The 14,163-nt window shown below is 40.8% G+C and overlaps 2 protein-coding genes across 5 annotated transcripts; one reads left to right on the top strand and one right to left on the bottom strand.

Moving 5' to 3' along the window:
• The first annotated feature begins 732 nt into the window (after nucleotides 1-732).
• On the top strand, nucleotides 733-10,215 carry fam151b (family with sequence similarity 151 member B). 4 transcript variants are annotated; one of them, XM_088376176.1, is made up of 6 exons: nucleotides 733-1,201; nucleotides 2,303-2,462; nucleotides 2,533-2,750; nucleotides 3,699-3,834; nucleotides 7,545-7,646; nucleotides 8,089-10,215. In XM_088376176.1, exons 1-5 carry the CDS (start codon nucleotides 1,087-1,089, stop codon nucleotides 7,639-7,641), a joined length of 726 nt encoding a protein of 241 aa, XP_088232302.1. In that variant the 5' UTR covers nucleotides 733-1,086; the 3' UTR covers nucleotides 7,642-7,646; nucleotides 8,089-10,215. The 4 variants fall into 4 exon arrangements, with proteins under 4 accessions (XP_088232302.1, XP_088232301.1, XP_088232303.1 ...); XM_088376175.1 differs by having other exon boundaries at nucleotides 8,002-8,148; XM_088376177.1 differs by lacking the exon at nucleotides 7,545-7,646 and having other exon boundaries at nucleotides 734-1,201.
• ankrd34bb (ankyrin repeat domain 34Bb) lies at nucleotides 8,355-14,032 on the bottom strand. The gene is made up of 2 exons (XM_088376173.1): nucleotides 12,236-14,032; nucleotides 8,355-12,153 (listed from the first exon to the last, which is right to left on the bottom strand). The coding sequence occupies exons 1-2, from the start codon at nucleotides 12,436-12,438 to the stop codon at nucleotides 10,698-10,700; spliced, it is 1,659 nt and encodes a 552-aa protein (XP_088232299.1). The 5' UTR covers nucleotides 12,439-14,032; the 3' UTR covers nucleotides 8,355-10,697.
• Nucleotides 14,033-14,163: the final 131 nt, after the last annotated feature.

Raw genomic sequence — 14,163 nt, 5'->3', positions numbered from 1 at the left:
GGCCGTATACTCGTACAGTGTTCCCTCACTTGCTGTCTTGCTATCACTCGCGGGTGATACATTCCAATATACTTTTTAACCTCTCTTTTTTCAGTCTCCCCACTTTAATGTTTAAACAAATTTTAATATCAAACCAAGAAAACTTGATTTATTTTTCAAGGGAAAAAAAAACTATTTAAAGCTTCCTGGTATTAAAGTACACTTACTCCCGAAATCTAATCTATGTGGAAAAATTGTGGCCTACTCTACCTTGCAGAAATTATTTTACTGAAATTTTATTTGAATTTAGTTTTTTAGTTGCTGTAGGTTTTTATTTATTTATTTTCATTTTAAAGTCATTCAGAAATTGAATCGAAAACCTGAATAAGACCCACACAGACACGGGGAGAACATGAAAACTCCACATAGGAAGGCCGGACTCAGAATCAAACTCTGAACCTCTGAATTGTGAGGTAGACTTGCTAACCAGTGTCCAACCGTCCCAACTTGAAATGGAAATTGTATGGATAAAAAATAATGTTTCCTTAATTTATTGTATAATTTGTTTAAATTGTATTTTTTTATACATATGATGGCATTTTTTGTTTGTTCTGAATTTGCACTATGGTGGTGTGTGTTCTGTCGTAGTTAGGGTTTGTATGTGCAATTTGTTCACTATAAGATTTAGAAAAAAAAAAAAAGATTCCATTTCCGTTATCCTGCAGGACTGAACCATTCTGGAGAGCGGGTGTGGATTAGGGTTTCGAAGGTTTACCATTTTGCGTGGAACCAGGAAAGACTAAAATAACTTTATCCACCACGGAAAACTCTTCACGATCATTTTTACTGATGTGAAACTTGGATTATTATGTTATGTATATACTTGTTATTTTCTTGTCAGTCGTGTGCAGCCTCCTTAAACTCTGTCCATACCGCGGTCGCCGTTCTGGAGTGACGTCACATCTGTCAGTGGAGTCGAGGTCGTCTCTATTTCTCGACTTTGCAACTCAGGCCTTCCAGTTCAAAGGGGCGTTCAAGTGCACTTTTCTTAGTTGAAAGTCGGAGAAAGCCCGGCCTCCTGTAATAGTAGAATTTGATGTTAAAACGATGTGTGAGCAGGCGGCGGAGTATTTTCAGGGTCAGCTAAAGAAGAGAGACGCTGCTGAGCTGCAATGGTCACACGCAGTGAACAGCAGAAGCAAACTGACCGAGGCTCTTCAAGGTGAGACATCTGGTTTCTCTTAGCAACGTACCATAAATTCGCCAGTCACCAGGTGTAATTTATGGGCATTGGGATATGCTCCATATTGGCTGTTGAGCATGCTTAACAGTACATGATCAGTCAACTCTGAATACATGCGACAAAAAAAATCTGTAATCTGTGTTTCCTGCTTGGATAGGCTCGAGCACTCCCGCGAACTTCATGAGGATAAATGAAGATTAATGATTTGTAGAAAAGGGAGGCGGGTTGAAGCAATTCTGCTTATCTAGTCCCATCCCGATTTCAACCAAGGATTTACACTTCCAGACACAGTTTACATATCCACAGTATTACCTGTAATACCACCATCACCAAGAAGAGAAAGAAACATAATAGTAGACACAGAACAACATTTGATTTGAATACAGCATTGACAAGTTTGATAACAGTTTGATAACTGTTTGATTTGGGTACAGCAATGACAAGTTAATTGCGTATTAACAGATTAGACAGTTTGATTTGAATACAGCAGTAACAAGTTACTCAATTTTGAGAGATTTTGAGTCACAATCGAGCAGGCACCCGGCACAGCTCCCCAGCACCAGGCGGCACTTGCACCAACCAATCACAGCTTGTCGTCTCCAATGCTGACCTCTGAATAGTGAATGAGTGAAGGAATAATTATACTAGTTACAGAAAAAGTTTCCACCTTGGATTTTTGAAAAACACTTGACCAAATGTTTGCGGCGGAGGGCTTGGGAATTATTACGAGTTCAAATCGATGATCCTTCTGCTAATTGAATCGGCCAAACATAGGTCTTTTCAAAATGATCAAAATCGTGTTGTCCATCGGTGAACTCGGGGTTTGCAACTCAGACCTCCCAGTTCAAAAGGGTGCACTTTTCCTAGTTGGTGATGTAATTTTCACTCAATAGTAAGTGGGAAAATTGTCGCCCCCTGAGATGGATAAAAAAGGTGGATTTTGTCTGCTTAATTCATATTCCACGAATGAAAGAATCACAACGCTGTGTTTCAACCATTTGGGTTGCACAGAACATATCAATACAAAGAAAATGTAGGGGTTGACTTAAGCCTTTTAAATCAGACTCTTTTTGCACTAAGGTCCTACTCATATGATTGAGGCTGACATAATTGTAAGAGGCTATGACCCTAAGGAGCCAGTCATGGGCCACCCTCCTGACACTGACAGTGACATCACATTGAAAGAGTGGCTTGAATGTGTCACATTGCATGACAAGGGGATCAAGCTAGACTTCAAGAGGTGAGATTACATTCTTTCTAATTTGTGAGAGTTGACATGAAGCTTACCCAATTTTGGTGCTTCCATGCAGCCTGGAGGCGGTGTCTCTTTCCGTGGCCCTGTTGCAGGAAGCGTTGGTTCAGATGACCTCTCCTGTGTGGGTCAATGCCGATATCCTTCCAGGACCTGGAAGTCCGAACAAACCACTGGAGCCTCAAGCTTTCTTGGCAGCTGTAAAGTCTCTTCCCACTAATATTGTACTCTCCCTTGGCTGGACCACCAAGTGGACCACAGGGACTGACAATCCAGGTGAGGGTGCATCTTGGCTATTATCGTGGCTGTTTGGTGTTAGGGTATGTGTATTTGCATGTCCATATACCACAGACTAGGATAAGTATGTAGCTGCTGAAATATTAACTGTGCATGTTTTCCTCGTGTACGTTACATGATGTGTCAGCATTCTTTTTTCCGTGTTTCGTCCCAAAAGTGACAGATGCATTTTTCATTCACTTTCAGCCGATCGATTTCTGTATTTTGCATTTGATGGGTTTTCAATGCAGTAATGCTGTTACAGTTTGTCATGAATTAGTTGGTTCAACTCATTACTGCATGTATATTCACATTTTAAGATCAAGAATAGGGCTTTGAAAAAATATTATTCATTTAAGTTAGCTAAGCATAGCTTGCTTCATCTATGGCAGGGGTCTCAAAGTCCAGTCCTCGGGGCCGCATTCCTACATGTTTTCCAAGTTTCCCTTGTTAAACACACCTGATTCAATTATCAGGCTGGTGCAGAACGTGAGGATGAACTGATCATTTGAATCAGGTGTGTTTAACAAGGGAAACTTGGAAAACATGTAGGAATGCGGCCCCCGAGGACTGAACTTTGAGACCCCTGATCTATGGTATCTAAATTAATCAAGTATACATGTGGAATGGCGTGATTATTGTGGGAAAAGTGAGCCAAAAAAAGCATCTGAGTAGAGCAGTGGCAACTGGATCTGGTATTGTATTTCACTATTTGTTTTCTATTTTATAAGTCCTAAGTGAGTAAAGTGTTATTATAGTACATCAACTTTGGCAAACTTTGTAGATGCGTGCTAACCACTGTCAAATTACAATACAATACCTCTTTATTTATATAGCGCTTTCACAACAGCTTTCGCCGTAAGAATGTTGATGAAATAATCGAACCAATCATTTCAATCGACGTAATCAATTCTAAAAAGAGTAAATATGACATAACTGATTTTTTAGGTTACAGTTGGGAAATGGTGCATGAGATGCAGGACATCTGTCGAGGCTTGGAACATCTTGTGACCTTCCCAGTACGTGCGGCCCTTTTGGCTGAGTCTGTCTCTCAACTCACATGGCTGCTGCAACAGTCAGACAGGTGCCATCTCTCATGCACACTTTATTTGCTGTTGTTGTAATGTTTATTAAGTAGAATAACTGCTACAGATACAGTGAACCATATCACCCCAAACAGATTTTTATTTAACCAAATAAAACCAATTGAGATCAGCTCATTTGAGAAGCGTATATTCAGCATTATCCGTTCCAAAACCAGTCTCAATGTGTGTTTTGGATCATTGGCGCATCAATAGGGTTGCAGTTTTATCAGTCAAGCTGTTGATTTTAGGTGAATTTGACAAATTTTCAACTCGGGAACCATCAAGATGTGAGAGAGAACATTTTTGAACTTTTGACAATAACAACAACAATGGTGACCAACAGACACTGATCCCATGCATATAAAAACTGGTTATGGAATGGATAAAGCATCTTCTGGAATGGCCATCCCAATGCCCAACCCTATGTAATGTATGTAGAAAGTATGTTTGTGCTTGAAAACCAGGTACATGATCAACCAATCCTGCTGAAGAGTAGTCACATGTAAAAATTATTTTAATTCTGTTGCATCATTCTACCATTCAAAATGATCTGATCAACTCATTCATTAAAAGCCGCAAATGAATGCAACGTGTATGCAGTGGCGGAGCCAGAGGGCTGGCTGGGGTGGCAATTACCATCCCCATCAAAGCCCTTGCCACTCCGCTGAAAATGGCCATGTTTTCTCATGCATTTCCAAATAAAATTCCAATTTACCAGCACACTTTAATGCAACCTTAGCGGAACAGGCGTGCATGCCGCACACTGGCCGTTCAGAGGGAGGGGGAGAGACATACAGAGTAGCGTCAGGAAAGAAAAAAACCCTGTTGATGCAGGTGAATGTACGTCTTAAATTGGTAAACTAAAATCAACCAAGGCAATGTAATTTGCTCGTAGAGAAGGCGCTGGACTGTTTAACTTACATTTAACTTACCGTATTTTCCGGACTATAAGTCGCTCTGGAGTATAAGTCGCACCAGCCATAAAATGCCCCAAAAAGTGAAAAAAAACATATATAAGTCGCTCCGGAGTATAAGTCGCATTTTGGGGGGCAATTAATTCGACAAAATCCCACACCAAAAACAGTCATGAACGAGCAACAACAGGCTAAACGATAGCAACAACAGGCTAAACGATAGGTATGCGAACGTAACAAACACAGACAAAGAGCTGAGAACGGGCCTGATGTAACATATAGAGTGATTAAGGACAACTATTACATGAATAACATGTTTATAAAACCATTGGTGTCACTCCAATTCATTAAATCCATCGATCATTCGATATGATAGCAACAGGCTAAACGATAGGTATGCTAACGTGACAAACACAAATGAGGAGCTGAGAACGGGCCTGACGTAACATATAGAGTGATTTAGGACAACCATTACATAAATAACATGTTTATAAAACCATCGGTGTCACTCCAATTCATTAAATCCATCGATCGTTCTTTGTCAACAATGGCTGCGCGCGGCTGAGGGCGCTTGCACTTCAAAATATTCCACAGGCTCATATAACGATAAACTATATTTCAAATAACTATAATATAAGCAATAATATTATCAAACCATCCGTGCACATTAAATCCATTAAATCCATCGATCAAATTCCTCGTCCTTTGTCAACATCGCCGCGCGTGCGCCCCGACGTCAGCGTCGTCTTTATTCCACAGATCTAGTATATAACTATATTGTAGCGTTAACAAAGTACAAGGATAGACGTGGGTTTGGTAAACGGCTCTTTATTCCACAAAACAAACTTCCAAGCGTGTGGCGGCGTGTTATTCCAGACACGAGAGCTCCATGGCAGAGGACCGGGCGTGCGTAATGGCCATGTCTGAGCCCCATGCACCGTTCGCGGACAGCCACTCGGCCGAGCGCTGGCCCCCGACTCAGTAGAGTCGGACCGGGCGTGCGTAAAAGCCATAAAAGTTCTTCAAACCTTCTATGTCACTCCAAATCCTTAATTCCTTTAAACTCTTTGTCCTCCGTGTCACTTAGAAATGATCACCGCTAATGATGCCGGTCGTCCTTACGTGGGTCGCGCCGCGTGGTGCCACTGACGTCACTTGAAATAGTAATCCGTTGGTACATCACGGTTCTCCAAACTTTCTTTCTGCTGCTCGATTACTGTTTTCAGCTGCATATTTTACAACTTGAAGTTTGTAACTTGCAAAATATGACTTTCTTTTTGGTGCCATTTTTCTTAAGCCCACCCAGTTGATGAGTCACGGCCAACGGTGAAATTTAAAGCGCCCTCATCCAGTTTCGTCTGAAAATATATATTTTTTCAGATGTAGTTTTTTGTTTTGTTTATTTGGTTGTTTTATCAAAGACAAAGTCTGCTTTATTGTCGATTTTTTTTATTATTTTTTTTTATATACCAAGACACACAAAGAGATTGAAATTACGTTCCCACTATCCCTCGGTGAGATAGTACACATATGCATACAACCAACACAAAAAAAAAACAAGAAGGCATAAACAATGAATAAATAAGAGTGTTGAATAAATGATAAAAACAAATAATAATAAATAATAATAATAAATATAAGAGGAGCAAACAGACAGTGGACTTGGATATGGTGCTTTAAAGTGTTAATTGCTTTATTTGATGTTTTCTCTATTTTTTATGTTTTGAATATGTTCAAGATAAAGATATAAAAGCATGTTAAGTGATCAACTATACTAAAAATAACATGGGAAGTGGTCAACTATACTTTTAAGTGATGTCTTAATGATCAAGTAAAAATTTGTGAAAAAAAAACATATAAGTCGCTCCTGAGTATAAGTCGCCCCCCCACCCAAACTATGAAAAAAACGCAATTTATAGTCCGGAAATTACGGTAGATTTTATGTGGCTGTCCTGGTCAGTTGACTGACTGCCGACCCAATGAGTGCAACAATTGTGAAAAACCTTGTTTCAAACACCAGCTTTACCGCGCAGATAGAGAATTACCTCAAAATAGTTTCCGATAAGCAAGCATGAGGTTCATCAAACAAGATGGCGTTTAAGAAGTGAGAAAAGTGCAGAGAGACCTGCTACTTGTTCCATGAACTTTTTAGGTTAAGTAAAATTTCTATTGTGATTCCAGTTAGCACAGCAACCTGTGAAATACTAAGTTCCTCTGCTCTTAAATTGATCAAAACCCACATCAGGACAACAATGGCAGATGATGGATTGTACCCTTAATGTCAAACAGTTTGCTTCATGTCACCACAACCGCAGAATTTTTCTTTTTTGAATGCTTGTGAACTTGAGGTAACCTGGTTGTGAACACAATGTATTGTGAACATGATTTTGACGTGTGAAGTTCAGTTTTTGTTTGTACACAAACACATTGTTGTATATTAAACTGTCTTGTATATTGAATATTGTACAGCCTGTATATTTTGTAAAATATCCGTCCGTCCGTCCATCCATCCATCCTGTCCCCGTGGGGGTCACGGGCGTGCCGGAGCCTATGTAAAATATACATATTCTGTAAAATATATTTTTGTAATTGTGATTGTATGGTTATCCTGGCCACCCCAGCTTCTGCAGCCCCCCCCCCCCCCACGCTTTGCCACCCCAGTGAAAAAAAACCTGGCCCCATCACTGCATGTATGCTCATGAACTTTAGTATAATGTAACCTTTGCAATGTAATTGTGCAAACTGGTATTATTTAGTTTTGAAATTAAGTAAGCAGACACTTTGCCCTCATCTAGCCTTAACAAACATCGAGTGAGCAAGTGGAACAACAAGGCAATGTGTTCTTGGGCCCACAGACTGCGTAGGCGGCTCAAACTGTGCTTCCTATTGTGATTTAGGTGAGTGGTGCAGCACAAAGCAGAAAAGGTGAAAGTAGATGAGTGTGATGATTCATTCAATCAGTCATGGTGCAGAAACAGCTTAGTTTTGCCCAGTGAGGTCTCACAGGAATACAGTTACAGCATATGAATGTTTACATTGTGTACAAACCTGTCCCCTCCATTATTCAGATATCGATGCACTTTTGTTATCAAAAGGTCCCATCAGTTACTTGAGGAACATTGGGGAATGCATGAGAGAATTATTGTACGTGTTACAATTGCCCCGTGATGTGCTTGTGCATATTAAAAAAATTCGAACAATGAATTGAAACAATGAAAGAAATATATATATATACACTTTTGTCTTGTGCAGGTATTCTCTAACAGTGTGGACTGGACAGAATGACAAATTTAAAGTAGAGGACCTGCTACTTTACAGAACATGTTTTGATGTCAGCAGGATCTGCTACGACCTACCAGAAGCGCTAAGGATGGAACTGAAAAAGACTTTACAAGATCAGACATGAGGAATCATTAGTCATGCTGAATATGGGAACCTCGACACCTCTGGATGTTCACTGTGCCACTTCTACATTCTATTATATACGTAAATGAAATAATAATAATAATCCTAATTTGTTGTTTTGCAATGCATTTGGTTATGCAAAAAGTCCCGCCTTGACAGCGTCCATGCAAATCTCTACTCCATGATTTAATTAAAAAAAAAAAATAAATAGTCAGGCCATTAGTAATTAGACAGAACTTTCATGACCATACTGTATGTAACGGAGTTAAAATTTTGCATTTAGGGATTCCAACCACTGGTTGTATAAACTAAAAAATACCGTATTTATCCTAATTATCGCCCAGGACGATAATTAGAGAAGGTTTATGTCCAACAGGGGGGTTGGCGATTAAAAGAGAACACTTTTTGTCCGATCGCCAAGGGTCACTGAAATGGGCGATATGTATATTTTCCTTATGTAGTATGCAATACCTGCATCTCACTGGTGTTCTTAACACTAGAACAGCGTCTGTTTTGATCTACCTCTAACAGCGGGGTGCGTCAATTGACTCTCCATCGATGCAATACGTTACCGTCGCACATCACATGTTGCGCACGTCATGTTATCGCGATCGTCTTGTTCGAGCGCACGCCCCGATAACGTAGTTGTGTGAGGATATTGTAGCGGAGTGACGAGTGTAATTCTATCATAATTTATGGAGACAATATAGAGGGGACATTCGACGTGCTGTCAAATCAGTCATATTTAAACTTGCGCAATGACGTCGTAATGCGGTCGCGGAGGAAAACGTAAGTTTTGGGGGGAATTTTTAGTAGCATGGGCGATAATTAGAGGTATCAATGTTTTGTATTTATGTCATCGCTAACACAAACTGGGCGATTATTAGAATATGGGCGATAATTAGAATAAATACGGTACCTAAATTCTGAGCGCTCAACAGTAGACCCATTTTGATTCCAGGACTACACTTTTTAGGATAAGCTCAGGCCCCGAATTTTCAATTGACTATTGTAGTTCTTGCTTTTTTTTAAATGGGTTAAGTCATTTGACATCTGCACTGTATAGTGCCATCCTATCAGTTTTATAGCCTTTGAGCTAATGAAACCCCCATTGTGGAATCAAACAACAACAACCACCAACAAAGAAATCTGTCTTTTTTATGGGATAAAATAATACCTTAAAAAGCTGCATTACTTTTTAATAACTGACCTAATTAAATGTCTTGCATAACAGGCTCAATGTCCACTGTTTCACTTTATTTCAGAAAAGCTTGTCTCTTTAGAAAGCCTTATATCCAAATTGTCGATTTGCTTGCATCCCTGAAGTAAGTACCGCATGCTCAAAAGGAAAGCAGGTTGCCCGTGGCAACACTTGCACTCAACCTTCAACATTCCCTCAACTGTACAGCATTACATCACATGATATACACACGTGACTTTGTATTAAGACCATAATCCATAATGTGCCTTGTGAATTGTTGAATTGCCATGGAGAAAAATGCAGTGTATCGGTGTGTTTGGAGGACGCTTGACCACTCTTGAGTTTGAACATTTTACTGAACTCAAAACACACAGTTTCATCATCTATTCTGAAATTAACTTTGTGAGGAATATAAGTGTGGCACGATGTAATTGTGCAAATACATCTAGCCATGCATCAAAGTTCACACTGTCACATGTGAAGAACATTTATTGAACAATGACAAAGTTTTTATTATTTGTCCTTAAAGTGTCCCTCCGGATATCCCAATTTGAGGTCTTGATGGGGAAAGGGAGCAATATTGTGAAGTTTGGGCAATATCTGATGCTCCTATATTAATTTTCATATTTGTTAGTCTTGTATTCTGTGCGCTATATGACACTATCCAATACAAGAGCAGTATCACACTTTGCGCCTACACAATGATTTCAGACAGAGATCAATTTAACAATGGTTATTTTGTTAGAGTTTTTACGTGAGCAAAAATATTTAAACAAACTTAAAGTCGACTTAGTAATATTTTGTTGCTGATACTGTGCTTGCAATAAATGCTGAATTACATTAAATGTGTGACACATTGACATCATTGTATTTTTCTTTTAGAATTCTTTCCCGGCCTATCCCTGATGCCTCTTTCATTTTTTTTCCTTTCAGTTTTCCTTTTTGGCATGTAACAAAAGCACACCTCTTGAGGGTTAAGTCTGGAGATTATTTCCATGCATTTATTTCTGGAAAATACACAAGATAGCATCTTAAGTTAGAACCTATCCATTTTTATATAATTAAAATAAATGTAGCATATGGCTGACAGGTCACAGATGTCTTTTGTTTCCTAGGTGTGTCCAATTACAGTGATTATTGAAACAATAAATAGCTTTGAATACAAGATCAATTTGAGATGGCCTTTTGCCTATGCAGACGATGTTACAATTACAATTAGATGTATCACTATTGCATTTTGGTTAGTTGTGTATTGGTAAAAAAATTAAATAAAAGCAATATTGAGGGTAAGACAAATGGGGAAATGAATCAGAGCCACTGGACAAACCAACCCAAAAAATGACTAGTGGTCTAACTTTTCTTCAAAGTTGGACAGCTGCTTAATCTGCTCACTCTGCATGGAGTGGCGCCTCCAAAGCATTTGACTTGTTTTCATGACCTGTGGGAAAATAGGCACACAGGGCAAAATGGGCTTTGATCCTTTTAAAGCAATATTGAGTGTTTTGCTAGTTGCAGTCATTGGGCGCAGAGTGTTACAGTTGACGCCAATATCTGGAATGGGAGCATGCAGGTTCAGAGGGGGGAGATATCCTGGCCGAGTGGAGGAGATTTGATCTTGGAGAAGGGCCCCTGAGCCTCTTTGTTCGAGTCCAGAGGCACCTTGTCTCTGGACAGAGCTATCCAGAGACTCTCTGGAGTCTAACAGAGTGGAGGACCTACCGTTTGTCAGCTTGGACCTGTCAGGTCCCTTAGTCAGGCAGTTTGAGCTTTTGTCTTTGCTGCCAAACTGCAGTAACTGAGAATCTGAACTGTAATGGTCAACACCAATGTTACGTCGATGAATGACGTTTTGAAGACTGGAAATATTTAACTGTTGAAGACTATCTGATGTAGCTCCATCAGCAGGACTGGATTCACTGGGAAATGGCAGATTGTTTTCTTGATGCAAGTTAGGGTGCGAAGTGGAATGCTTTGTGCTTGCAGCACCGTCATATGACATCTTTCGAGCAAAGCCTCTCCAACATTGCCCTTTGTTGTCATTCACTGACATGTTGTCCAGTGCTTTCAGCAGTCCATCTTTCATGTCCATGCTATGGTGGCGTGAAACAGCTGGTGGCTGACTATGGAAGTTAAGGCTCCTGAAACACAAGACCTCCTCCGGTTGCTTTTCTGCCAGCAACGAGGTGTGCCCCTTCTGAAGAAGTAGGGGTGGATTTTTGACCCATTGCTGCGAGTGTAATCTCTGAGGATTGAGCCGCTTGTCAACATTAGGAACACTTAATAGACTAGGATGTTGAATTGGAGAATTGGCTTGAGAGGTGCTGACGCTAACGCATAAATCGGGACACTTGGTATTTCTGAGGCCAAGAAGGGGACTCCCAGGCTGAGGAGAAGCACTTGCTGAGGAACTGTGTGGAGGAACTCGTCGTTGGATGTCAAATGGAGATGAGGAGGTTGGTGAACAATATGAATGCTCCTCGAGGTCAGGGGGTGGAGAGACATTTAGGTACTGCTTTGTTGTCTGGCCAGATGGAAGCTTGTTGGTGGTGATGATGATGACCTCCTTTCCCTTAGCTTTACAAGCATCCAGAAGGATTTTGAGGATGGCCCTGTTACCTAAATTAACGGCGTAAACCAGTGCTGAGAATCCAGAGTGGTCCTCCAGGGTTGGATCGGCACCACTGCTCAGCAGGAGGGACAAAATTTCAGTTCCATCCTGCCCAAGGCACGCATGCATCAAGGCAGTTTTCCCACTCTTGTCTTGAATGTTGGGATCGGCACCATTTTCCAGGAGATACCTGTTGGATTCAAAGGCAACTCCTAAAAACATTGACCATAAAACTGCATGTATGTCAACTTTCAGGGAAAGATAGGACTTACTGGACCATTTTGTGCCTGGGTACACTTTGGGTATCTGAATGACGTGTCTTGCAAGCCACCATTAGTGGTGTCTCGCCATTTTCGTTGCTCTCGTTAATGTAGGCCCCTCCCTCCAGAAGCAGCCGAGTCAGACGGAGACGACTCTGATAAACAGCCTTCAGCAGAGAATTGCCATCGGTTCGTACCTTTGTTGACTTATCCATTGTTCTGCTGCCCAAGATTTACAGTCAGCATCCTGAGTAACAGATCACCCAGTACGCACAGCACAGCCGAGAAATAAAAAGAGCTGTAAGGTTGTTGTAATTTATGTATTCTTGGCAGCAGGTAATTTGCATTGACACTATGAGTTTTATCTCCCACTGCTCACTTCCAGTTACTAAAATGTTGCATTTACCACACACTGAAATATTAAGAAAATGATTGGGTACTAATGTAAACACACAAAATTGACAGAAAAGTGAAACTCTCTGGACTACAAGTCCAAGTACCGTATTTTTTGCACCATAAAGCGCACTGGATTATACGGCACACTCTCATTGAATTTTTTAATTTAGAAATTATTTCATATATAGGGCGCAGCGGATTAAAAGGCGCATAAAATAGAAGCTATACTGCAACAAACTGAGGTTGACTAGGGCTGCGGTATGCATCCACTAGCCAGTAACCAATGAGCCCCCCGTAAATGCGTTTCTCAAACCATCTCCTACAAAATGATCGGAACTGACTAAAGTTCGATCTAACACATTGGTACTGCTTACTTATGTTTCCCTTCCATATTGAGCCGTAAATTTACTAGAAACATTAACGAAGCAGCCTATTTTGAAATGGAATAGCCTCGCGCGTATAGCAGCTATCATTATAGCATTAGCCACCCGCAAACTCCCATGAGCCTCAGCTCGCAGACTCACATGAGCCTCAGCAAAGTGTCATGGCAGCCCCCTGTAAACGCGTTTCTCAAACTATCTCCTATAAAATGATTGGAACTGACTAATGTTCGATCTACTAACACATTGGAACTGCTTACTTGTATTTCCCTTCCATATCGATCAGTAAATTTACTCGAAACATTAACGGAGAGAGCCTATTTTGAAATGAAATAGCCTCGTGCGTATAGCAGCAATCATTATAGCATTAGCCACCTGCAAACTCCCATGAGCCTCAGCTCGCAGACTCCCATGAGCCTCAGCAAAATGTCGGGGCAGCCCCCTGTAAACAATCAAGTTTCTCAAACTCTCTCCCATAAAAATGATCGCAACCGACTAAAGACTGATTTAACACATTGGTGCTGCTTATTTATGATTCCGTTGCATATTGATCCGTAAACACAAACGGAACAGCCTGTCTTGAAATGAAATAGCCTCGCGGATATAACAGCCATTCAGTGACGCCCCCTGACCACGGTTGCCATAATGCTGGGAAGTGATGCGACCTTGTAATTTTCTAGTCTTTTCTAGTATGGATCAACAAATTCATCAATTGATCCATATATAAGGCGCTCTGCATTATAAGGCACGCTGTGGTTGTTTGAGTAAATTTCAAGTTTTCCAGTGCTCCTAATAGCGCAGAAAATACGGTATGTTTCTTCCTTTATAAAAACATGCTTTTTTAGGCTAGCAAACATCTGTTGGGTCATGATTTGGTAACAGGAGAACCAAGTCAAGCACGCCCAAGCTCTGAGTTATCAATGAAGCAAACTTTAGGGAAACCAGTCACTATTTAGTCTGCTTTGACACACGCACGCCTGCCACCTGATTCACGTTTGCCTGATCCGCTGTGTAACGAGATGCCACCGCAACACACGACACGAGCTCGCTCATCAGTTGCCTCATGCACCCGCTCTGCTGGCGTTCTCGCCTCCCTTTTCCCATTTTTGCATCCCCTAAATCAGGGGTGGGCAATCCCGGTCCTGGAAGGCCGATGTCCTGCAT

The sequence above is a fragment of the Syngnathus floridae genome, chromosome 5 (genome assembly GCF_059516105.1).
Source record: "Syngnathus floridae isolate MCC-2025c chromosome 5, RoL_Sflo_1.0, whole genome shotgun sequence".
NCBI classification, from domain to species: domain Eukaryota; kingdom Metazoa; phylum Chordata; class Actinopteri; order Syngnathiformes; family Syngnathidae; genus Syngnathus; species Syngnathus floridae.
This window is presented reverse-complemented; position numbering and strand designations above follow the sequence as displayed.